The 25,755-nt window shown below is 44.3% G+C and overlaps 4 protein-coding genes and 1 non-coding gene across 8 annotated transcripts; 3 read left to right on the top strand and 2 right to left on the bottom strand.

Annotated features, from left to right (window-relative positions):
- Nucleotides 1–111: 111 nt before the first annotated feature.
- Nucleotides 112–10,162, top strand: tcp1 (t-complex 1). The gene is made up of 12 exons (XM_056581092.1): nt 112–248; nt 739–824; nt 1,288–1,416; nt 2,588–2,685; nt 2,794–2,904; nt 3,401–3,582; nt 3,874–4,000; nt 5,472–5,647; nt 5,771–5,894; nt 6,967–7,159; nt 7,552–7,715; nt 9,711–10,162. Exons 1-12 carry the CDS (start codon nt 176–178, stop codon nt 9,922–9,924), a joined length of 1,677 nt encoding a protein of 558 aa, XP_056437067.1. The 5' UTR covers nt 112–175; the 3' UTR covers nt 9,925–10,162.
- On the top strand, nt 1,642–1,782 carry LOC130375108 (small nucleolar RNA SNORA29). The gene has a single exon (XR_008893781.1). It is a non-coding gene; the product is annotated as a small nucleolar RNA SNORA29 (small nucleolar RNA).
- Nucleotides 10,163–10,165: 3 nt separating the features above from the next.
- acat2 (acetyl-CoA acetyltransferase 2) lies at nt 10,166–15,027 on the bottom strand. The gene is made up of 9 exons (XM_056581093.1): nt 14,692–15,027; nt 13,971–14,105; nt 12,801–12,982; nt 12,318–12,435; nt 11,987–12,130; nt 11,767–11,889; nt 11,498–11,652; nt 11,302–11,412; nt 10,166–11,012 (listed from the first exon to the last, which is right to left on the bottom strand). Exons 1-9 carry the CDS (start codon nt 14,930–14,932, stop codon nt 10,842–10,844), a joined length of 1,380 nt encoding a protein of 459 aa, XP_056437068.1. The 5' UTR covers nt 14,933–15,027; the 3' UTR covers nt 10,166–10,841.
- A 140-nt stretch (nt 15,028–15,167) lies between these two features.
- On the bottom strand, nt 15,168–21,293 carry wtap (WT1 associated protein). 4 transcript variants are annotated; one of them, XM_056581422.1, is made up of 8 exons: nt 21,046–21,293; nt 20,478–20,512; nt 20,317–20,372; nt 20,163–20,221; nt 19,874–20,001; nt 18,960–19,138; nt 16,507–16,661; nt 15,168–16,372 (listed from the first exon to the last, which is right to left on the bottom strand). In XM_056581422.1, the coding sequence occupies exons 2-8, from the start codon at nt 20,502–20,504 to the stop codon at nt 15,720–15,722; spliced, it is 1,257 nt and encodes a 418-aa protein (XP_056437397.1). In that variant the 5' UTR covers nt 20,505–20,512; nt 21,046–21,293; the 3' UTR covers nt 15,168–15,719. The 4 variants fall into 4 exon arrangements, with proteins under 4 accessions (XP_056437397.1, XP_056437394.1, XP_056437395.1 ...); XM_056581419.1 differs by having other exon boundaries at nt 20,878–21,274; XM_056581420.1 differs by lacking the exon at nt 21,046–21,293 and adding an exon at nt 20,726–21,039 and having other exon boundaries at nt 15,169–16,372.
- A 794-nt stretch (nt 21,294–22,087) lies between these two features.
- Nucleotides 22,088–25,169, top strand: sod2 (superoxide dismutase 2, mitochondrial). The gene is made up of 5 exons (XM_056581734.1): nt 22,088–22,195; nt 22,854–23,059; nt 23,508–23,624; nt 23,874–24,053; nt 24,548–25,169. The coding sequence occupies exons 1-5, from the start codon at nt 22,167–22,169 to the stop codon at nt 24,691–24,693; spliced, it is 678 nt and encodes a 225-aa protein (XP_056437709.1). The 5' UTR covers nt 22,088–22,166; the 3' UTR covers nt 24,694–25,169.
- The last annotated feature ends 586 nt before the right edge of the window (nt 25,170–25,755 follow it).

Below are 25,755 nucleotides of genomic sequence, written 5' to 3'. Positions count from 1 at the left end.
TATGTGTTTTAGACAGGTTCAAATCAAATTGATCACATCGGTTTAAATAAACCGTTGGTTTGTTTCTGGAACATTCTTGTTAATGCCGCGTTTCCCAAAAGCCACTGCGTCAATCCCGGGTTTACCCACAGTGCAACACCACACTTCCTTTCTTCTCAGCGGCGTGTTAGTCAAAATGTCGCTATTAGATGGTCCGTTAAACGTGCTCGGCCAGAGAACGACTGGCGAGTCTGTTCGCACTCAAAATGGTAAGATATCTTCGTAATAACTTCGTGCTTAAGGTGGTTCCGTGTTTTGCGGCGACGGGCGGCTCGAGGCCACCAACTGAACGGGGGTCCCGTGCAGCATGTGCGGATCATGCTAGCCTGGATTATGATAGCTAATGCTAGGCGGCTCCCCCCTCGGACCTGCTGCGATGAGCCAGCACATATTCCGTAGCACGTACATCTGCGATGTACCCGTACTTTTCCATTTCCTTAATTCTCATACACGTTAGTTTCGTTTGTAAACACTGCCGTCCCGGTTTAATTCCGTTCATTCATTGTGACGACTGTTGCCAATCGGCTATGCCAATAGAATTTACTGTCATGCTATGAAGGTGTGGCTCGTTTGAATAGGATTCTGTTTAAATTTTAGTGGCGCAGTAACACCACTTTTATTATTTCACTAGTGTTAACTTAAAAAGCTTCTTGGTATGGAAAAGGGTGTTAATGCTAAACCATTCAATCGCCCTTCCAGTCATGGCTGCATCCGCCATCGCCAACATCGTCAAGAGCTCCCTGGGACCGGTGGGGCTCGACAAGATGTTGGTGGACGACATTGGGGTAGGTCTAACTTTGTTCATGTTGATCGCTAATCTCTGAACAAAACAAAACTAAAACATATCTGGAAGAATTGTACTCTTGTGTAATTAGGTGAGTTCTGCATGCAGCGCTCAACTATTGTTCTTCATACGTTATATTCTTTCTTTCTTTATTCTCTACAAACTTTGGGACCTATCTCCCTCCTCAATTTTTCACCTAGAGACTCCATTCAAATTTTTAAATATTAACTTAATTAATTTGTTTCCAAACATTTACTTTTTCTTAAATGGTGTGCATGTTTACATTGTTTACTCCATTTAGACTTTCGTTCCAATCCCTTCACTTAAGCCAATTAACATTTCTTTATGTCTTAATCTATGTGGCTTTATTCAAAAATATTTTCAACCTCACTTTGTACTACAGCACTCACCGCATTTTCTGCAGGAAATGTATTTTCTAGTTCTGATTGTGGTTGTAATGACAGGATGTGACCATCACCAACGACGGGGCCACAATCCTGAAGCTCCTGGAAGTGGAGCACCCGGCAGCCAAGGTCCTGTGTGAGCTGGCTGAGCTGCAGGATAAGGAGGTCGGGGATGGGACCACCTCTGTGGTGAGTAATGACATCAGCCTGGCGCAAAATAAAGAACTCGGCGGTCTGAATGTAGAGTTGAGCGTGTTGAGCTGTTGTTCAGAGGTATCAATAGTATTCACATTCATTACTCAAGTAGAAGTATAGATACTAGGTTTAAAAAAGACTTCTGTTGAAGTCTCAACTCAAGCTTCTTACTTAAATAAAAGTACTGGTTTCAAAACTACCTAAAGTGTATAGAAAACCATTCCTGTTTTACTACCGCTCATCTGACTCCCCAGAGATGAGTGGCTATGCTAACGGGATAGAGTCTCTCCATCGTTGTCTGAGGAGGTTTTGGCGGCCTCCATTCCGCTATCTCTAAATGCAATGATGGCACATGTCCAGTTATTATTTGGGTCTTTTCATTATCTTCTGTTGATCATGTAGCATGTATATTTGTGCTTTTTTTGGATTTGATTTCGAGCTGATTCAGGGGTCCACTTGTGTGTAAAGTATTACAATTATGGGATGAGAACGTATCATGACTTGTCGTCAGTTCATTTAAATTATGTGTGCACCTATTCGAGAACGTTGAAGCCATTTTAGAGGCGTGTAGATGCATTCTTTTGTGTAATTTTAATCTGAATGACCATTATAGACCGCTGATCAAACTATTTAGAATGAATAATAGCCAAATGATGCTGGCAGATCAGATTACCCTTACATTTGTCAATTAAAGGGGTCATTATCATGGGCTATAGTTAACTTGTTTGACTACTTAATATAATAAATTAGACCTGCACCCTTTAAAGTTATGGCACAAGCGCAACACAGTTGGTTACTGTGGTAGAAATAGTATGCCTTAGAAAGGTAATGTTACATTTTTTCCCAAGAACTCTAATAAATTGAAAGCCTGGGTCCACCATTATAATAAGCCCTAATTATAATAAAAAATGCATTGAATCCAATTATTTAGATTGTCTTCCATAATCTAGCTACAGCTTTCGTATAAGGCATGTGGAGCAGCACTAGGTTTATAAACACAACTGCCAAGGAGTATGTGAAAAAGCCTGGACATAATACATTATTTACTTGAATCAGCCTTGCAATTCACGTAAAATTATTTACTTGAATCCAGCCCTAATTATTTAAATATATAAATGCAAAAAATAGAGCCAAGAAAGGAGTCATCACTGCATTCTTTTTTCAGGTGATCATGGCAGCAGAATTGCTTAAAAGCGCAGACGAGTTGGTGAAGCAGAAGATCCACCCCACGTCAGTCATCAGTGGATACCGTTTAGCCTGCAAGTAAGAATACACAACAACCCCTGGATGTACCTTGGTGCTTTAGCCGAGTCATTGGTTTTTCATCCCATTTCAACATGCAAAAATTGTGTGTTTCGTTGACGTTTGCAGAGAGGCTGTGCGCTACATTAATGAGAACCTTACCATCGGAACAGAAGACCTTGGAAGGGAGTGCCTTATTAACGCCGCCAAGACCTCAATGTCCTCCAAGATCATCGGAGTGTATCCTTCCAGCCTAAAATAGCCACGTAGGGTTTCTGTCTACATTTTGAAAGTGAACAATCAAGATGTGGGCAATGAGCACGGGCAAAATGGCTTGGGTGCTTTATCATCGATTATCATGGTTCAGTCATCCCATTTTAAATTTGCTGTTATGCTTGAACAGTGGTGTACACAGTGATACGCGTGGGATAAAATATACCCGTCTTTGAGTGAAGGCTGCAGCTGCACTCTGAGCTGTTCAGTCACCACTTGTGATGGGACACATTGTCATTCTAAACTTTTGCGACGGTACATCTGATAAATCCATGTATGCTAAATGATTCTACTAGATTTTGGGCTGTTAGTGGCGGTATTTCGGACGGTTAACCAGATGTTTCGTTGAAGCATACCTAGAAATCTTCCATCGATCAAAAAGCTAAACATCGCACAAAAACATTTTATTTATATATACTAACATTTTGAAATTGACCAACCATCCTTGACCAGCCCCTCTCAGTGATTCAGAGTTCTTTGCCAACATGGTAGTGGATGCTACGTTGGCTGTGAAGTTTGTGGACAACAAGGGAGTGGCCAGATATCCCATCAACTCAGTGAATGTGCTGAAGGCCCATGGCCGCAGCCAGAAGGAGAGTTTCCTGGTCAACGGGTATGCAGTGAATTGCACCGTGGGATCACAATGTAAGTTAAATTTGATGTAAAATGCGAGGATGTTTTATATTGGTGTGTGTGTGTATACACCCTGTATCAACTCCCATGAAGTTTGCCGTTGTGTTTGTTTCTTGTAGCACAACGGTGAAAAACATGGGAAATATTACCTTGACCTTGAGACATATAGTTGCAGTTATTCTCCGTAAACTGTGACACCCTCTTATGGCCAAATAAAACTCTTAACATTAAAGTGTGTAGCGCAATCTTTTATGCCCCGTTATATTGGCCTGACTTTATTTGATGTCCTATATCAAATTAAAGGCATGGTGAAGCGTGTGACCAATGCCAAGATCGCCTGCCTGGACTTCAGCCTTCAGAAGACAAAGATGAAGATGGGCGTCCAAGTCATCATCAATGACCCAGAGAAGCTCGACCAGATCAGACAGAGGCAAGGAAGATGTTGCCTTCTCCGCTTTTCTTGTAATGTTCTTCACTCGAGTCTTCCCATTTAATAATTGCTGTGATGCTTTCACAATAGTGTCACGGTGATACGCGTGGGATACAATATACTCGTCTGAGTTGAGGCTGCTGCTATACTCTTAGCTGTTCAGCCACTTATTTGGACTGGATACCTTACAGCATTTCAAATTTGTACAATTTTATATGAATGCATAAGCAGGGCTCCAGACTAACTTTTTCCTTGGGTGCACTGGTGCGCCTAAATTTTGAATTTGGGTGCACCAGCACGTATTTATGGTGCACCCAAGTTTTGAGTTGTTGAGGTGGGAGGGGGGGGGGGTTGGACCTTGCCTGCCTTGCGCTGAGTTGTTGACGGGGGGGGGGGGGGGGGGTTTGATCGTGCATGGTGACGCCATTATCCGAGGAGGGGCTAGGAAGCTGCGCACGCCGATATAAGTAGCCGATCTCCGGGTAGACTCGCTGAAAAGCTGCTCCCGACCAGGTTTGGTTGCGAGCGTAAGTCCCCATGGTGATACAGCGACGCTTAAAGAGATCGACTTTCATGGTACAGCTAACCCAGGCTTTCAGCTCAACATACCTCGCTAACCCTCTAATCGAGCTTCGTAGTACAGGCCCCTGGATTGGGCTTCGCGGGTTTGTTTCCCGGCGTTTCTATTGTTACCGGTCTTGCGTGTTCCAACGGTTAGGTGTCTTATAAATCGCTGTCTAATCAATACTTCATTCACTGCCTCTTCCGTGGTTATTACAATATTATGAATGGACTGCTCTGTAAAAAAATAAATAATAATAATTACACCAGATACATTTTCAGTCGCACCGGTGCGCCCAAATAAAATATTTGGTCGCCCAAATAAAATATTTGGTCGCACTACCCCGAATTCTAGGCGCATGTGCGCCCAAATTAGGCGCACTCTGGAGCCCTGATAAGCGTTGGGGACTCTTGAGCCATTACAGTAAACCAGGTTATTTTGTAATCCTGATGGTATGACTAAATGCCCTCAAATACAATCCGCTTTCTATTAAACTTAGTCTTATGAATGTGTTTTGAAGCAGGATATATAATTAGCTGATCCTTTGCATATTGTTTAAGCTAAAATAAGTGGCTCTTCTGGGTAGGTAGTGTTTGACAATATTGACCGCCTGCCATGAACTACTGTATTGCAGCACAGCTCTAGTGTGTGGTTCTGTATTTAAAGAATCCCACAACATAATGGCAGTTAGTAGTTTGTTAGGTGTTTTTATTTTTTAGTTAGAATTTATGGCTATTCAAAAAATATTGAATATTGTGAATGTTACCTGTTCAACTGAAATCTCATCATTTGACACAAAGCATTGTCTGCTAGACAAAATAACACATGCGATATCACCAGCAGCTCAGGATGTGTTGTTTTATGTAATGGGGTCCTCATTTTAATTTCAATGATTTTCGACTTTGCCAGGGAGTCCGATATCACAAAGGAGAGGATCCAGATGATCCTGGCGTCCGGCGCCAACGTCATCCTGACCACCGGGGGCATTGATGACATGTGCCTCAAGTACTTTGTTGATGTCGGAGCGATGGCCGTCAGGAGGGTGCTCAAGAGGGACCTCAAACGCATCGCCAAGGCAACCGGAGGTAAGGCCCGAGTAGCTAGAATGGTCTCATGGTTCCTTGTGTTGTTTGGTCATTTATATGCGGAGCATTAGGTATTAAATATATCAGTTAAATGTTTTTAATGTTTTTTTTGTGACATCTTAGCGACCATCTGCCCGTCCCTGACCAACCTTGAGGGAGAGGAGACCTTTGAGCCCACCATGCTGGGGCAGGCTGAGGAGGTGGTGCAGGAGCGGCTCTGTGATGATGAGCTCATCCTCATTAAGAAGTAAGAACCGTTGATGATGCAGACCTAGTTTCACATGGACTCTCGCCAGTCATCCATACTGATGGTTAAAAAAAATGGTTGGTTTTTACCAAATATTACTTTAAAATAAGGCTTAAAACAAATTTCAGAACCTTAAAAAAAACAAGTGCAAAGTGAATATAGTGGATTGTTTCTTTAGTGTTAAACAAACTGAAATGATGGACAACTAAACGATGTTCCCCCGGCACGACTAAAACCTGCTGAGGTCTGCAGTGTGCAAAGTGGAGTTCAATATCCGGAGCACAAGCTCGTCCATGAAGCCATAGTTATTATATCAGCATATCTTAAACGGGTATTTAAGTCCATCCATAAAAAGGGCTGATGGCAAACAGCAGCACACCATACTCTTGTTACCAACTGGGGTGAAGAGTGCTGTAGACAATGGTAAACCACATTGAATGGAATTATTTAATTCATGGGCAAACTACATTTTGCTTCATTCATATTTCAATCAATTATATTTTAATTCATATTTACCCGCAGAAATGCATTTTATTAAAACATTCAGAGAAAAATGTGTGTATCGACTGCTCTTAAAGGGTTTTCTGGCTCAGAATGGCAATCGCGTGTTGCCTACCCACATCATTTGGCATGATCAGTGAATGTACAGTAACGGCAATGAGTCTTAACTCCTTTGTCCGAAATTGCCTTTTTCTGCATGCAACATGGGAAGGACCAACCAGTTGTCAGGTTACCAGTACTAGTTTGGCACCAGTCAATTACAGCGTTCTCATCCTAACGGGAACGTCATAATAAATCCCTCCAACGCACCCCTCACTGATAATGGCGCTGATTGTTTTCTTAAGTATTTGTTTGAAAAATCTAGTAGTGAACGTTTAGATTCATAAAAAATATTTTATAGGTGAACATCCTTTGCTAAAACTAAACAGATTGCATGTCCTGCATTTTTCCATTTGGGGCGAGGAACGGGAAATGCTCATGCTTACTATTGAAGGACTAGGGTTTGGTGCTGTTCAAGGAGGTCACCCATGGCAGTGCTCTTTTCCTAACTCTTTTTTGTATTTTCTCTCAGCACCAAAGCGCGTACGTGTGCTTCAATCATTCTGCGCGGGGCCAACGACTTCATGTGTGACGAGATGGAGCGCTCCCTGCATGACGCCCTGTGTGTGGTCAAGAGGGTCCTAGAGTCCAAGTCTGTGGTGCCAGGAGGAGGTGCTGTGGAGGCAGCACTGTCCATCTACCTGGAGAACTATGCCACTAGCATGGTGAGACCCCACCCCTCTATCTTCGCCAAAATAAGGACTTCAGTGGTGTGAATGAAGATGCAGAAGCTTTAAGATATTGTGTGATGTGATCATAGATGAAAATCTAGATGCATCTGAAAAAAAAATTCTACCATTCCTGTTTTACTACCGCTCATCTGACTCCCCAGAGATGAGTGGCTATGCTAACGGGATAGAGTGACTGTCCATCGTTGTCTGAGGATGTTTTGGCGGCCTCCACTCTGCTACGTCTAAATGCAATGATGGCACATGTCTAGTTTTTATCCCCACTCAAAAAACACTCAAATTTAGTATTTTTTCAAGAAGTGGGGGAGATGCCTATGGACATGCTTGCATAGTTTTGTGTAGTAATGTGTTAAGAATTGTTTCTTCAGGGTTCCCGGGAGCAGTTGGCCATTGCAGAGTTTGCCCGCTCCCTCCTGGTCATCCCCAAAACCCTTGCTGTGAATGCAGCACAGGACTCCACCGACTTGGTGGCCAAGCTTCGTGCTTTCCACAACGAAGCACAAATCAACCCTGAACGCAAGAACCTCAAATGGTGAGTGCATTGTCCAGAGTGATTTCAGTATGGAGCATCAAATCGTGTTCCCATAACTTGACTCAATTCCCATGAGTAGAATTTGGTTGAAATGGGTGCTTCCTTTAGTGGCTTTTAGGGTGATGGACAGCTTCAAATTATGGTCAGTAGGGCTGTAACGATATGCGTATCGAAACCAAAATCGCGACACTCAAAGCCACAAACCTGTCGCGCGTTGTGAGTAGGCAGAAGCGTGAGACGCCCTTCCTAACTCCCATCATCCTTCCAGTCCAGATCCAGCCACGTGATATGAGCTGTTCCGTTGGGTTTCCGTTGTCCGGTAATAGAAAAATTAAATGTCAAAAATTCTATCTCCGGTCAAATTGTCAGATTGAAATTTGCTAATAATCTGTCTAAATAATAGTCTGCTGACACCGCTCTTATCGATGCCGTAAGTCTGCGACGAGATGACCCCGCTGTGATGACAGCGCTCCGTGGCTACGGAGGATTGCATTTCTCCACAGCCTGCAAAGTCCTCATATGCGATATGAACGACATTTATGTAGTTGCATTCTATACAGCCTGATTATGTCTTTATTTAAGCTACATAGCCTAATAGGAAGCAATAACAGGATATTTGACCGGAAAAAAAAACGCTGGTTAGTGCTACCAAACTATTCAAATTACAATCATTTATTTGACATTAATATTTTCAAATACATAAGCCTAAACCACAAAACTAGTTGAGGGTTTTTGCCTGCCTCTAAGTATCCTCCAACTGCAATCTTTGGTTATTTATTTATTCATTTTGCCATACTTTAATATTCTTTCTGTTCAGTGTTCCAACTTATTTGTTAAATGTTTCATCTAGTTAATTGTTAGATAAGTGTTGTTTAAATAAAATGCTTTTTGAATTTAAAAAATTGTGGGAACTGTGGGTCAAAAATCGTGATGCAAACCGAATCGTGAGTTGGTGTATCGTTACAGCCCTAATGTTGAGGGTAATGGAGGTGTGGGTATAAAAGGCCAGGTGGTAGCATCCTAAAGTGATAACGTTCTGTACTCTTGCCAGTAATCCCATTATAAATTTGCTGTGACGCTTGCCCAGTAGTGTACACAGTGATACGCGTGGGATAAAATATACCCGTCTTTGAGTGAAGGCTGCAGCTGCACTCTGAGCTGTTCAGTCACCACTTGTGATGGGACACATTGTCATTCTAAACTTTTGTGAAAGTATATCAGATGTATGCTAAATGATTCTAGTGGGGTATTTCGTGTTTGCTCATTTGTGTAATCAAGCAATCGCACACAAAATACATTTCAAAGTGGACCCGGCTCTCTTCCCGATCTCCAGTCCCTGCTGCAGAGCGAATTCAATCGCCAGCAGAACGGGCTGGGGCCGGGGTCTTTTTAAACTATAACCGCATTTCACATTAATCGCAAATATCCCGCCGGTTCGGCTTTTCCTTTGTAGGCGCGTTGAGAGGAGGAGCGGGCGAATCCGTTGTCAGTACGTGTGCATGTATCAGTGATATGCCAGTTTATCTAATAAGTGGTAGTGTACCCGCGCACCATTGGCATGTATGCGCGCTCGTCTCTGTGTGCGTGTGTGAACGACAATGACAGGGAGAAGAGTGCTATGCGGAGATCGCGTAAGAAATAAAAGCTGAATCTTTAATGCAGAATCTGTGGCGCTCGGTGTTCATTCTGTTGCGCCACACATTGGTCTATGTATGGAAAACACTGAAGAACAAACACAAAACAGAGTGGTGGTGGGGATTTAGAGATAACCTTATCTCTAAATCTTGGAGTATTTCCAAGACTGAGTTGATGGTAACTTGAGGTGTATATTGGCAAACCCTTTGATATACGGTAGGTGTGCAGTGGCTCATCTGTGATGTGTAATGGTTATTTGATTTCTTCAGATCCCGTTGGCATCACTTTAAATTATCTTTAAGTGGCTTAAGCATGTAATGTTGTGGAACCACACTCAATGGTACGGGCTTCTCTCGGTAGGATCGGTCTGGACCTGGTCAACGGCAAGCCCAGAGACAACCGCCAGGCCGGTGTGTACGAGCCTACCATGGTGAAGACCAAGAGCCTGAAGTTCGCCACTGAGGCCGCCATCACCATCCTGCGTATCGACGACCTCATCAAGCTCTTCCCCGAACAGAAGGAAGGCGGGCCCTCATACAGTGACGCCGTGGCGTCCGGGTCCCTGGAGGGTTAGAGGGGCCCCCTGACGGCCACACATCCCCGTGTGTTGTACGTGTATTTATACGTAAGGAGCTTTATACGTTCCTGTTGTGGTTAGCGTAGGCCTGCACTTTGCTCGTTTGTCCTTCACTCCTGCATTCATGTCGCTGCCTGTTACTGTGGGGATTGTAACAGATTTGTTTTGAACACTTGGAAATAAACCCTCAATGGTTGTAGACTGTTGATTTGTTAACTCAATTTGTTGGGTCTGCGGCCTTTCTGAAGTTGAACTTATTTTTTCGAAGCATACAGGAGAATAGGTTAGAATTGTTTAATATTCCTGTTGGTAAACATTTTCACTTTGGTATTATGCTACATAAAGAAAAATAGGTTCTGAGTCCAAACTTAAAACTGGGAATCTCCAAGAAACATTGCAGCAATGTAGCCTAGGTGCCACACCAAGGAAGTAGTGATTTGAGGTGAGGGACATTGCAAAGACAGAGTGGAATGCTGGAAAAAGATTTAAGCTTCTTTTTGGCACAATACATCAAATGTATGACGATCGATTAGTATTTAAGAGGCCAAGAGTACTGTCTGGTTATTGCTAAATATTTTCCTAGCTCACTTAAACGTCAGTAAAAATTAATATTCACAAGGCATTGGAAATTGTACCAAAAACCCAAGCTCTCAGGCTCATGGTAGCTCTCTCCTAATTCAAACCTTAACCATTAACCTTCTACAAAAGCCTGATCACTTCATCAATCGTGCTGGAAGAACATGACCATCCAGGAGAAGAGATAAAAGCAGCACATGTCACAAGATAAGACGGTAGAATGTGTTATAACATCCTTCAAGTTGTCCTGCGATAGAACACCTCAAGGTCAGCCCCAATAAATGTGTTACATTTCCAGATAGTCTAAACAAACACGGTTCCATCGGTCCATCGTTGACCTACACCCTCTCCACACACATGGCGATGCCCATCCCACCCCCGATGCAGAGGGACGCCACGCCCTTCTTTCCTCCTGTCCTTTGGAGTGCGTGCAGCAGGGTGACCAGCACTCTGCAGCCAGACATGCCTATGGGATGGCCTAGAGAGATGGCTCCTCCACTCACATTCACCTGGTGAGAACAAGGGCAATGTGGAAGGTAGAATTGTTGGGACAGGATTACACATTTAGGGCCATTTGGCAGTCGCTTTTATCCAAAGCGACTTCCGATGAGTCAGTGTGAGGCGTCTCGGTCAGAGACACCTCGACCCTCAGCTAGGGGGAGCCGGGGATCAAACTGGCGACCTTCCGGTTACCTGTTAACCCACGCTACCTCCTGAGCTACTGCTGCCCTGCAGGATCTATCATGCATCCCTCTGCCAAGAATAGTGGGGACTGCTTATAATCTAAAGATGGCTCACCTTGTCTGGATTCAGGCCTAGCTCTTTCACAACAGCGATTGACTGTGCAGCGAAAGCTTCGTTGATTTCAAAAAGGTCAACATCCTCCAGCCTCCATCCTGCTTTCTCCACCTGCACCACAATCATAAATAAATTAATGGTACAAGGAGGATAAAAGATTAATTGAATTATGCTAAACATCCTGTTCAGTTCTCACCGCTTTCCTAATGGCTGGAATGGGTCCAGTCCCCATTATCGATGGGTCAAGGCCCGCTTGAGCCCAACTGGAGATGCTGGCCATGGGTTTCAGGCCCCGCTTGTCAGCCTCTGATTGGCTCATGAGGACAGTTGCTGCTGCTCCATCATTTATACCTAGCACAGAAAGAAAACATGAGCCCCACTTAACCTCCACACACCGATGGGAGCCAGCCAATTGATATTCGGCAGACAATTGGGGGACAACATGTCTGGCATGCGGCCTTGTACCTGAGGCGTTGCCGGCGGTAACGGTCCCGCAGCTGTCCCTGACGAAGCAGGCTCTCAGCTTGGACATGGCCTCCATGCTGCTGCCGTGGCGGGGAAACTCGTCTGCCTTCACCTCCACAGGACCTGAAGGAAAGATGAAGTAACCCCTATTGAACTCTGTTCCAGATGGAAAAGATGAAGCATGTAAACATAGTTTAGGTGTCAGGAGAAAAACCCTTGCCTTTTCTGGATGGCACCAAGACGGAGACGATTTCTGCTTCAAAATGTCCAGCCTTCTGAGCAGCCTCGGTTTTATTCTGCGAATGAACTGCAAATCTGTCCTGCTCTTCCCGAGTAACGCTCCACTTCCCTGCCACATTCTCGGCTAGTAAGGAATAAAAAGTGCAGTTTAAGTGAAGTGTGAGTGGCAGCCTTGATGACAGAGTAGTCGGATTAATGGCAAGATCGTATCGCTGGTTGTAGTTCATTGCTGCATATGAAAGGAAATCCATACGACATCATGGTCCATACTGACAGCTCAGTGTTTAGTGTGTTGTTTTGGCTGTCCTCACCCGTTATGCCCATGTGGTAGCCGTGGAAGGCGTCAGTCAGGCCGTCGGCCACCATGGAGTCCTGCAGAGCTGCGTCGCCCATCTTCACCCCCGCCCTCATCTGCAGCGTGTGAGGAGCCTTAGGGAGAGACAGACCATTCATGAACTGACACCCAGCGTGTGAGGAGCCTTAGTGAGAGACAGACCATTCATGAACTGACACCCAGGTGTGATGAACACTTTGGGTTGAGCTTATCGACGAGTGCTTCTAGAGACCCCCAGGCATTTGACATTTACATTTAGGGATTTTGCTGATGTTTTTATCCAAAGCTACTTAGGACCATTCATGCACATATTCACACACCGACGCTGTCAGTAGCAGTCAGGGTGAGGCGTCTTGCTCAGGGACACCTCGACACTCGGGGATCAAACTAGCAACCTTACGGTTACCATTTAACCTCCTGAGTCGTTGAGCTACTGCCGCCCCCCACTTTCAACACCTACCCTGCTCATGCTCTCCATGCCCCCCGCCACCACCACCATCGCGTCCCCGGTCTGGATAGCCTGGGCCCCGAGGCTCACGGCCTTCAGCCCCGACCCGCACACCATCTGGCAGCTCCAGGCAGGCACTGAGTACGGGATGCCCGCCTTGACGCTGGCCTGCCGGGCTGGGTTCTGCCCATGACCTGGTTCAGGACGGGAAGGGGACATGAAAAAAGAGAAATGACTTCTGTGTACCGTTTTAGCACATGCTTTTATCCATAGCGATCTGCAGTTGTGTTCTTGTTTGGGGTGCCCAATATGTCGATTGCGATCAACTGCACAGGGAGTGCAGATAGACGGCGTGACATTCCATGACATTTTTTTATGAATAATAAAAGATAGTATCATCCCGACTGCATTTACCACTTGATTGACAAAAACTGCAGCACAGTTTCTTCTGAAAACTGTCTTCAGTGGAGGAGGAGATTTATTTATTTAAAGGGACAATGCACATCCACTGACATTTTTAGTTTACGGTCAAAATGTAAAGGTGCCAGAGTTAGCAAAAAAGCTCCCTTGGCAGGTCAACTTACTACGTCTATACTGTATAATACGGTCTCCCCTGGTGGCTGCCCTAGTTGCCCTGCCACTGCTGTTTTTCTGCTGTATAAACTCAACCAGTGGAGGAGGTGCAAGCGCATGTAATATTTTGAAAATTAGACGGGCATGTAGATAATGTTAAAAAAAAAATTCAAATTAAATAAGTTGTACTTATTTATGATATGGCAGGGGTGATAGCTGACACGTTTTTGATCTAATGTTTTTAAGGTTTGCTTATAAAGGGTTTCTATTACCCAGATTAAATCTGGCTAATTGCCACTTTTTTAACATGTTTTTAAAAGTTAAATTAGAATTTAAAATGATACCAAGGTATTTAAAATCAGACACAACCAAGAGTTTTTCGCCTTCAATACAAACATCAGCTTGCTGTGCACTAGATCTCTGAGAGAAGAACATACAGACTGTTTTTGTATGTTCAGATGTAGACATGACCTTTTTAGCCAGAAACGTGGACCAGTGCTTCAGTCAGTTTAGTTGCAGCCTGCCCTCGCCCCACCGTCTGCCCCGCCCACCCCAGGATTACCCTATCTAGAACTATGCCATTTATCTGTGTGATGTCGTCAGCCCTACCTGCTGTTAGCACATGTCCCATGATAACCTCTGAGACCTCCTCGGGCCTCAGCCCAGCCCTCGTCAGGACATCCTTGATCACCACGGAGCACAGGTCAGGCAGAGGCACCGTGGACAGGGCACCATTGAAGGAGCCTTAGCCAAGAAAAGAAAAGCTTTTGTTATTTATGTTATCCTTAAACGGTCCTAATCTTTTAGTAAACTCAAGAGAGCACAATGACTCAATCAACAATCAAAAGGGACTGTTAACAAAACGATTGTGGTTATAATTAACAATTAAGTTATCATAAAATAATAATACAGTAAAACGGAAGTATGGTAAATAGTTATATCAATTGAACAGCAATAACCAATAGATTAAAGTGAATTTATAAAATAAGTGTAACGAGTTTTACATGTTGTTACACTGCCAATAGAACTATTAGGACCGGTCGCACTACAGCGTCTCAACCAATCACTGTCCTGACAGCTATCAGTACAGGCTGAGAGGCCAATCAGCGGACCGCAGGAGCGAACACGCTCTAACTAAACACGTAGAAATATCATTAATTGAAACAAAATGCTGAATTGACTAATAGTTAGAGTATTTCATTTGATACGCAATTTGTCTGTCAAATACAACGAAACAAACGTCAGAAGGGCAATATTGTATTAACAGACGTATACAAATAATTATTACGATGAACGAAACTACGTTCAATAATGCGATATTGTACTGTACCAATTGCCGTCCTTGCAGCGGAGACTATGACAACCGTTTCAGGATTCATTTTAAAAAGATGCGTCGGGCTGCTTCCGCTTAGGGCTGTTGCTCGGTTCTTCTCCGGTGGGACTGGATGGTGCGCTGAAGGCTGTGGAATGAACGAAGCGCTCCACCTCAAGTAAAGTGACACAATGCAGCACGGTAGGAAGCAGCGCCCCTGTGCGACCTGGAAGACCTTCCCCCGGAAGACGTGCGTCATTGGCAAAGCCCAGAGCTCTGGGAAAGCCTCACTTATACAACATCCCTGGAGAGGAATCACAAGGAGAGGATGGTGACATCGGGCTTGGAACAACAAGCCCTGGAGTCTTGTTTGTCATGATGGTTGAATAGTTGAACATACACCCCCCCCCCCCCCACTTACTCTACCAGAGTAAGTGTATAATGGCCTCGTGTCCTTTATAGTTTTTTTTTTTTAACAAATTATTCTTCACAATACTATTAAAAGTATTTATTGATATTTGGTCAATACATGAAAAGGATTGAAGTCAGAATAATATGAACAAGGTACTTTGCATATAAACTAACACACGAGTCAAACAGAATCTATTCAACAGGAAACTCCTTAAAAAAAAAAAGTAAAAAGAACAAACATCTTAAAAAAAAGAAAAAAATTAACTTTGCAAAGTTACTGTGATTTAGTGAAATGGTCACTTGCAGACTTATTAACAATGGGTTACGCCGTTTTGATTTTCAGATAAGCATATGCATTTTCAGATAATCAAGCAATAGAGGAAAAAAATAAAATCTAACCTTGAACATACACCTGCTCAAATTGAGTTGACCAACATTACCATATCATGTAACATTCCTGCTGAACAACCAAAACAGGGCAGAGGCCTCACTAAAGAAGAGGAGGAGCGGGTGCAAACGGAGTCGTTTCCTGGACAACAGCACTGTTGCATACTAAGCCTTTGTGATCATGTTTTGTATTAAAAAAAAAAAGAAATAAGGACCTTAAGATGTGTATACAAAGTACATACTGAACATTACAAAACCGCACCGCCGCCCGCGCCCGCGCCCAGGCCATTCTGAGCGTGCCGCGACCCCGCAGTCCTGCTCCCCTTGACCACCGGCGCAGCCTTGTCCTCCTGCGGGTCCGTGTTGGAGTCCGTGTCGTTCGAGTGCTGGGTCAGGGACGTCTCGCTGCCCGTCGGCGAGTCCACGCTCTCGTACCCGGCGCTAAGCTGGCTGCCGAACCCGCCCGCCCGTCCTCCTCCTCCCCCCGCCTGGCTCCCGGGGGCGTCTTCTGAGCGCCGCGGCCGCTTGGCCTCGCTCTCGCCGGGGCTGGAGGCGGCGGGGGACATGGGGAAGTCCTCCTCCGTGCTGCTGACCTCGCGGTACAGGCTGGGCGTGGCCGTGTCGCTGCGCTGGGAGGAGTTGCCGTTGCTGGGTCCGTTGGAGACTCGGCCCCCATAGTCTTTGCCCAGGGAATCGGAGGGCGTGGGGGGCTGCTGGCCAGAGTTCTCTGCGGAGGAGTGGGAGGCGCAGGGGGACAGCCTGCTAGGGGCGGTGGCGGCGGCGGCCGGGGCGCCGGCTGACAGCTGCTGCCGGGCCTCCTTTAGCTGTTGCTGCAGCACCAGGATGGTGCTCTGCATGCCCTCCACCTCCTCATCCAGCTGGATGATAAAGTCATTCAGCTCTGGAGAGGAAGGAGGCCATACAAGGAACAAAGTCAGAAGTCTCATAGCTGATTAAAATAACATTATACACAAAAAAAGAGGAACAGAAAATGTGCAAGAAGGAAGGGAGCGTTTGCCAAAGCGAGCCTCTTACCGTCTTGGCTGCCCTTGAGCTCCTCGCTGTACTTCTTCTGCAGGGCCAGCTCAGCCTCCAGCTGGGCGATGCGTCCCTGTGAGAGCTGGCGGCCCAGCTCCTGGTTCTCCTGGATCAGCATTCGACACTTGGCCATCAGCTTCTTGCCCGTCTGGCTGCAAGGGAGATAAGTCTCACATCACACAGTGAACCAGCAGACAGAGCGTGTCCAGGGGTGAAAGAGTAGGAGGCCCTACCGCCTCCCAATGACCTGGGCCTATCCACCAATCCTAATCTAATGAGAACCACTTTAAAGAGTGTTCATCCAAGACTAGACAGGGTACACCAACCTACTATAGAAAAGGTAAATACCATTTTGCACCAAGCAAAACCAGAAATTATTTGCCAATTTGTTCAGATCCTAGTGTATTCCGTCCGACTAGGTTTAAAAATAGATTCATAAGGATTACCACGGTAAAAATGAATTTAACAAACTAGGTAACCGGTTGAATATGCTACCACAGACCCTTAATAAATAAACGTGGCCCACATCTCTAATATGTACAAGTACAGTGTGAGTAGGTCGGAGCATCCTAGTACGGGATCTTTAAGCATTCAGCCACAAAACCCTCAAAGTAAACACTGGCTGGAGTACTGCATTCAGATGAGTATAAAATAGCTTTGGAAGCACCAATAATTACAAAACACAAAGTGCAAGCTATACTTTGAAAGACACACCCTGGGCTCACGGACAGGATGAACACAGCAGAGCCCCACACAGTGACTTAAAGGATAACGAATCAACCCTGAACTGCAATAACGATCAACAGAAAACAGAAAAAATCATGAGCACTAAGAACTACCAACGCCATCTCACATTTCGCCCAATGGCAGTTAACATGGCCAGTCTACTAGCATAGTGATGTGCACTATGTGCTAAAATGGTTTTGCAGACAAAGCTGAAAAGTAAGGATCTCATGTTAGGGCTTTCAAAACATGCATGTGGCCATATTTTCTAGAAAATATGCTAGGCATCAATAAAAATTATATTTCTCTTGAAGTATAGAAGGGATCTTTTCCAGTGTATATCGTTAACTTATCACACTAAAGGTCATATTAAAACCTAGTCATGTTTGTTTGAGTGCATTAACATTACATTCACATTCTATGACCTATAAGACAAATGTTTTAAATATCTGTTTTTAAATTTAAAGTACAGTCCTGATGGATTACCACATTGGTGAGAATGAAAACTAGATGGGGCTGCTCGTGACGATTGAGGGGTGGATGTGACGTCAATCACAAAAATATACAGATGTATACAATTAATACATTGGCACCAACTTGAAACATTGCTTAGTTAAGACATTTGCATTTAACAAGAGCACTCGCACCCTCAGCAGTGTGTCCCATTGAACGCTTGGCGAGGCGAGACCTCATGAAGCTTCATTCATTACATCTTCTACCACTTTTACATTGCAGTCAGTAAGAGCAGAGAAATGCTTTCGTGCCAATTGATCTAGATTGTTCACACACTGCAGTGAGTGCAGAGGGGCTTTAGGGAATAGAGAGAAAAAGGAAATGAACAGCAACATCAACAACAACATCAACAAAAGAATAAGTCACAAAGAAAACATGGAAATACACTCTACCCGTGTGTCGGCCTGTGTTCAGAGACACAGGCGGTCGGACCGTCGGGACTCAACCATAGTCCCTTCAGGACTGGGGGTTTGGCTCCGCCTCCACAGTCTTAAGCATTCTATTGGCTCCTCCCCAACAGTCTCATATCATCACTACCGGCTCATCCCCCAAAGTCTCACAGAACTCATCCTAAAACCTTTTTGTTATTGCAAATTATTGCAATTTACTCTAAACTGTGTCCCAGAATGTCTTTTTAAAAAGGTTCTCAGGCAACCTGTCCCACAGTCTTTTACAAAGTGGTACGGGGACGGTCTGTCAAGAGTTCAACTGCTGATTTAGGCCTAGAAAAGCCGCTTGCTTCAGCCAGGATTCCCTCCCCCAAGACTGACTCAATCTCCACCACAACTCCATCTATATTAAAGTCAACTGTCTGGTCTGGGTTTGGGGGCATATCCATGTTGGAAGTGAGGGACCACCTCTTCACAACAAACAGTCCCGACTCCTGCAGGCCCTTGGGTGGTGAGGGGTTAACGGGGGTGGGGAGGGGGAAGAGATCTGAAAACACAAGTGTCACCTGACCATACCGTCTTTTTTCCAAGTTACATTATGTGATGTGTAGCTGGCACAGTGCAAGAGTACATAGAAAAACCCAACATGGCAGTTTGTTTCTGCAGTGTCTGGCTTTCAGTAAGAGTCTGAGTCTCGTGGGGAGTACCTCTGCCTCCCCTCCACCTTTAGTCCCTGCATGCCTGCAGTGAGAGTGGGGTCGTGAGGAGGTCTTGACTTTTGTTTTTGGGAGGGGAGTTATTTTTTGTTTTTTTGATTGCCTTTACCTATCAGGTGTAAATTTCCAGGCACTCAGTTCATTTTGGGCCTGCTCCAGTTTGTCTTTAGTCTGTTCCAGTTCGCCCTTCATTTTGAGGAAAAACAAGTTGATGGCCGGATCCACCATGGACGTTCGCAACTGGGCGACGCTGGGCTGCTGGACTTGCTTGAGGTACTGGATCTGGGTCTGAAGGGACGAGAAAAGGGCCGTCAGTACAATCACAATGCAGGACTACACACTCTGCAGTAACATATCCAGTCTCTCGTCCTATTCTTTTTAACCAAACAGCATCTAAAAGCCACAACTTGTTCGCCATTTGAGTTTAACAAGGTTATCCAACAGTGTTTCAAGCCAGGATCACAAATTAGAGATAAACGACATGTCATACACCATAGACCACAGATACACCATTTCATCCACAATGCAACAGGCATTCCGTTTTCATGAAAGCAACCATCATTTAACGAAAGTATAAAAACTGCTCTCCGAGGAAAATTGGAGGCCCAAACTAAATCTGCTGCCAAGAAGGAAGATTATACTTAGAAATCAATCACATCTAAAAGAACAACATTTGAAAACACCTCCAAAGACAGTAGATGGGCACCAATACCTCCATTACTCAGAAGCTAAATTCACAATAGGGTTTCACTCCCCCTCATCCATCATCTTTTCAGAGCAGACAATGCTAACTAATGCATTACCATGCAATAAAGAAGATATAAAATAGGATTTTAATAATAGTTCCATAGTGATAGCAAAAGGTACATCCACAAACTGCAAGGTAGAATACCCGCTTTTTAGTAGTTCATTTCTGCTGTGTAATAGGCATGACTGGCTTCAGCAAACCACAGGTGTAGGTCCTCTATAGGGACACCAGATGCTTTAATAAGCGGCACAAAGGTCAGATGGAGAACCACATACCGTGCATTCTTGCATCTCCTGCTCCTTCGTGGCAAGTCTCATGACCAGGATGTTCTCCCGGCGTGCAGACTCCTGCTGCTGCTGCTTCAGCTTCTCCTCAGACTCCTTCAGCCCCGTCACATCGTTGGCTATGACGGTGGACAGAGGAAATAAGATGCATTAGAATATGGAAGCTATTGGTGTGTAATGCATTACGGTCACAGATATTTACCATTTAATCAGGGGGGGGGGGGTTGCAGCATAGCGTACAGGGAATAGTTTGAGTTTAATTAAAAAGTGTGGTACTCACAACTCAAGTCTGCATATTTTGCCTCGAGGACCTGGACATAGGTTTCATGTTGTTTCCACCTAATGAAAAGATAAAACGTTTGAACCAAGTGTTAAACAGACGAAAGCTTAGTCACTAAACTAGCTCACAGCCCAGCAGTGTTCAGTTGACCTACCTGACACACAGTTCCTCCCTGGTCAGGGTCTTCATGTCGGATTCACTGAGGCGAACCTAGACGAAGAGAAATCCAATGCATCAATGAAGAGGCCCTCCATAGCACACGTTACTGGGTTTGTAGGCCGGGTTTTAATCTTTGAAGCGCATTAAACCACTCACCTTCTTCGGAAGAGGCTCCTCGGTCATTCTGAACTCTGCAACACATAAAAGTAGAAATTAATCACAACCGAGTGGGTGAGCTCACGTTATGACGCTAAGCTCGGGTCTAAGGACTCCGACACGTTGTTTACGTGGTCGTTACGGCGGACAAGACACCCTGTCACATAGTGGTGAGAAGTCTTGAACACAAATTATTATCTATACATATTTAAATATATAGCAAATATCGGAGGTATAGCAGTAAATACCAAAAAATGTAGTGACGTGCCTTGATGGACTGGACAGGCATCTGCGCTGAGGCGCGTGCGTGCAGCGCACAGGAGCACCAAATGTAAAAACGTGAACTCGCAAATACGTACGAACTATATATTTAAACTCAAGTTCAACACAATTCGCGTACCGTATAGCTTAACAAGTTGGTCAGTGTTCAAGCCGAACAGCGTGTAAATACTGGCTCCGTTTCGGCTTCTTGTTATCACAAAATGGCGGTGAAGGAAGAGGCTCCCTCCCTGGCGCTCCTTTTCCGGAGCCTAGCGGACTGCTGCTAAGCAGACTAAGCTCCACTTACCCGCTCAGTTTCCTACAGATCCGCACACTCGGGTCCAATAATCGACGATCAACAAACGATAAGTACGGCCTCCGTGTTGGTTCTGGTGAAGCTAGTTGTAATATCCGTGTGTCGATACATTCGCCATCATAATTAGCACGAAAAATATATGGCGGCAGCCGCAGAAAGCCCGATGCGCCGTCGCCGTCCTTCGCCCGCACTGGTCCGCGCTGCAGCCAGGGTTGCCATATTGGGCCATATTTCCCGCCCAATCTGGCAACACTGGTTTTAGCGGAATTAACCATTTTCACGAGGAAGGGGTGGATAGTCTGACTCAAATATATGTGTACTTTAAAGAAACAAAAAACCTTTACCTCTGATAAGTAGCTGCTGGAGGCTATTCTCCAGCAGGCTTCCAAATGATTATCAGTCATGGTGGAATGGTATTTGATATACTTAATAATCTTCATGTGGGAAAAGGCTATAATAATAATATAGAAGAGCCAAATAATGCAGTCAAGGAGGTAGAACATTTCCTCATGTTTGGATACTTTTCCTTTGTGAGTAAGTTCAGACGTTTCCCATGAGCCCTAGATTTAAGCTTAATATTAGTTTGTAATGCCAAAATCTCATCCTCCAGCAAGCGTTGCCAGATTGGGCGGAAAATATGGCCCAATCTGGCAACACTGGCTGCAGCCCGCTGCAGTCGACGCTCACGTGATAACTCTGTGTTTGAGTTTCTGCATTTCATAGGACGAACGAGGTTACATAATAATAGTTATTTTTTGTCATGTTATATCCACATTACCAGTAAGAAACACCGCTTAAATGTTTAAACCAGAAACCAATTTACCCAAAAAATCATTGATATTGGTATTATGAACAATGCGACAAAATAAAACAATCAACAAATTAATAATCACATCGCTGTATCGAATATCCCTTTCATAGACTGTGCATTTTAAATATGTTTTGCGAGAATGAAATCAGAGGTAAAGTGTAAAAAAAATTATGATCGACAGACTTGTCCACCCCTTCCTCGTGATAATGGTTCAGTCTGCTAAAGGGACGTAACATTTCCAAGGGCAGACAGTGTGACTGAACTTGTGCCTCCAGTGCTGAGGAGTCTGAACACTGGGATCATGCTCAGCAGAGTGGGACAAATACACAGGTAAAGTAGTATCAGAGTCGGGTGTAACGCACATGTTGTTAAGGAGCATTGGGAAGTCCAGAAGAATTTATTTGTAGCTGTTCGTGACTTTCAGAAAGACAAGAGACTAGGCTAGCTGGCATGCACGTTATGGTAGCCTAGCATCACAGATAGGTTAGCTTGTGATCATTCAAATGCCTTTTGACAACTTTCAAACGTGTCCCTCTACTGGAGAAGTAATACATACGGAGCACGTAAATGGTCAGGGTTGGATTCGATGAGATGACAATGACTTCAACAATATAGGACACTTGGGAGTCCCAGTCCAAGCATGTTAACTGCAGATACCAAACATACGCAGTTGGAACATAATATAAATATGAGGATGTAACGTTACCTTAAAAAAAGGTATAACTGGAATTTCTTATGTACTGAAATATTATGTTTTCCCTCCTTACACTCTTTCTCTATTGGAAATCTCTTTAAGGGGCTTCATTTTCTGTTCTTAAACTTACCGTATCCCTTGCAAACCATTTCAAAATACAAATGTTTCCTATAGATACTTAAATGCCCAATGAAATATTATTTTCTCTTTTCTATATTGTTGGTTCATTGTCTTATTCCGTTGCAGATGTTGCTACAGATCATACAATGTTTCTACTAATCTATTGGGTTTTAGGTGCACAGCCACCGTCAGCAAAGCTGTGGGACAGGTGTTGTCAGTCAGACAGAAGCACGCGCTGCCTGATCTGACCTATGACTATGCTGCCCTGGAGCCCCACGTCAACGCAGAGATAATGCAGCTGCACCACAGCAAGCATCACGCCACCTATGTCAACAACCTCAACATTACGGAGGACAAGTACCAGGAAGCTCTTGCAAAGGGTATTTAAATTTGTCGCTTGATGTTCATCCTCATCTGCAACCATTTATCTGTTGTCGGGTCGCAGGGGCAGCAGCTCTAGTAGGGGGCCCAAGACCTCTCTTTCCCCGGCCACATTGACCAGCTCTGACGGGGGGAAACCGAGGCGTTTCACCGCCAGTGTTGAGACATAATCTCTACCTAGTCGTGGGTCTTTCCTGAGGTCTCCTTCCTACTGGATGTTCCTGGAACACCTCCCTAGGGAGGTGCCTAGTGGGCATCCTTACGAAATACTCAAACCATGTTCAAGTACTATTAAGTCATTAAGGGGTGTTTCAAACCAGTGGCAAGAATATGGACGGGTGTTGCAGTAATGCATGATACATTTGATCATCACATTTATGTGTAGGAGTTCTATGCATGTTTTAGCATTATGATTAGGTGATTGATCTCTTCATTTGTTTTATTCAGGAGATGTGACCGCCCAGGTGGCCCTGCAGCCGGCCTTGAGGTTCAATGGAGGAGGCCACATCAATCACAGCATCTTCTGGACAAACCTCTCTCCCAACGGTGGGGGGGAGCCACAAGGTGAGGGAGGATAACTGTCTCATTTCTTGATGGTCTAGCGATTTGAGACAACTGGTTGGACTTTATTCTTTTGAAACTGAAACAATGACTTTCAAGTAGAACTCTTGATATTATGAAGCTGATGTGTGACAGTGTGGGGTAATTGCATGGTTCTGTCCTGTATAATAGCACCCAGAGTGTGGTTTAAAATGTTAAATACTGTCATGTTTGCCATGTCGTTCCCCATTGACCATCATCTCGTGCCCTAAGGTGAGCTGCTGGCAGCCATCCAGCGGGACTTCGGCTCTTTCCAGAAGCTGAAGGAGAAGATGTCTGCGGCCACAGTGGCCGTGCAGGGGTCGGGCTGGGGCTGGCTGGGCTACGACAAGGAGGGCGGCCGTCTGCGCGTGGCCGCCTGCGCCAACCAGGACCCTCTGCAAGGGACCACAGGTGAGCTCTCCAAATGGCGATTTTCAGCCAGTACTGAACCATTACGCATGCCTCCTTAGCTTCCTGCGTTATTGTTATTGAATATACTTCAAGTTAAATTGAGAACTAACTTTTGGAACTGTATTTACCATCCACTTGTTTAAATAGTTTACCTAATATGGATTTTCAAACCAATTTGTAGGGGTACTGAAGACAAGATCACAATCTGGTCATATAATATATACAAATGATTGAAAAATACCTTCTTTTTTTTTGTACATCAGCTCCACTGTTTAAAATGTACTTATCTTTTAGCAAATACATTTTTTTAACTACCTTAGTGGAAAACGCTACCGGCTAAGCAATTGTTGAATGTGCAACCCTACATTTTAATTTATACTTTAATCTATGCATGTAAACATGATGCGTTGTACTGCAGTTGTGTAGTGAAAGCACTATATAGAGCAGATCTGCTTGGTTGATCTTAATAGCATTTCTTCTCCGTGATTGCCTAGGTCTCATTCCCCTGCTTGGTATTGACGTGTGGGAGCATGCCTACTACCTCCAGTACAAGAACGTGCGGCCCGACTACGTAAAGGCCATCTGGAATGTCATCAACTGGGAGAATGTCGGCGAGCGTCTCCAGACTGCTAAAAAGTAGCCCTCCCCACCAACCCCCTACCCTCCCTAACCGGCCCCCTTCCCCTCGGGGGAACTAGGTCAGTTGGAACTCAAACTGAGGGAGGGGTTGGAACCAGGCTACTGAAACGCTTAACGCACAATGTAAAGCGAATTAATGTTGACCGTATAGAACAACACAATCCCACAAAATTTAAGGCATTTGACATGCGTTCCAGGTTTGCCGAATGCGCATAAGTCATTAGGCTGGCTGTAGGATTTGTACACCAATAGCACTTGCCATATTTCTACATGTTGGAAAACCAAAACACAAACATGAATAGCCCAGTGAGTTATTTTGTGGTTGTCTCAACTTGTTGCACTTAAAATCCTATTATTTGATTCAGCTTTCGATGTAATATAATAAAGATATAGGAATTGAAATAAGGTCTGCTCTCTGTGTCATTTCATTATTGTTATGATTATAAATACTACTTGATAATGTTGGACTTTTGAATGTCTTTTCTAATACCCAAAGGCAAGATATATAACAAGAAGATGTATATAAAAAAATGCTGACTACTCCTTCATCTCATCTTCATTGTTTGAAGGCTTCTTTCTGCACCAAATGAGAGCTGTCCCAACCAGCGTCTAATGTAAATGTGGATATCAGCTAAACAATATACCATTAGAACACAGGAGTGATGGTTGCTGGAAATGGGCCTCTGTACACCTATAGAGATATCTCATTAAAGATAAGCTGTTTCAAACTAGAATAGTTGACCACATTAACAATGTCTAGACTGTTTTTCTGAGGAATTTAATGTTATCTTCATTGAAAAAATACAGTGCTTTTCTTAAAAATATAAGGACATTTCAGTTACCCCAAACTTTTGAACGGTAGTGTTCACTCCAATATGAAGCTGTCATACAACAGTAACAGTATGACCCCCAGGTGGCAGTGTTCTCCAATGTTTTTATCTCACTCTTCATTTGTCATCAAGTCATCCTCCAATAATTTTAGATTATGATATCTAAATTACCTGGAATTCAAAAACAAAGACCTTTCTGTCCAATTGAAGGAAATTGTCTTAATTGTTAAATA

Source organism: Gadus chalcogrammus, chromosome 21 (assembly GCF_026213295.1).
Source record: "Gadus chalcogrammus isolate NIFS_2021 chromosome 21, NIFS_Gcha_1.0, whole genome shotgun sequence".
NCBI classification, from domain to species: Eukaryota; Metazoa; Chordata; class Actinopteri; order Gadiformes; family Gadidae; genus Gadus; species Gadus chalcogrammus.
The sequence above is the reverse complement of the archived record's forward strand: the minus strand, read 5'-3'. Positions and strand labels throughout refer to the sequence as shown.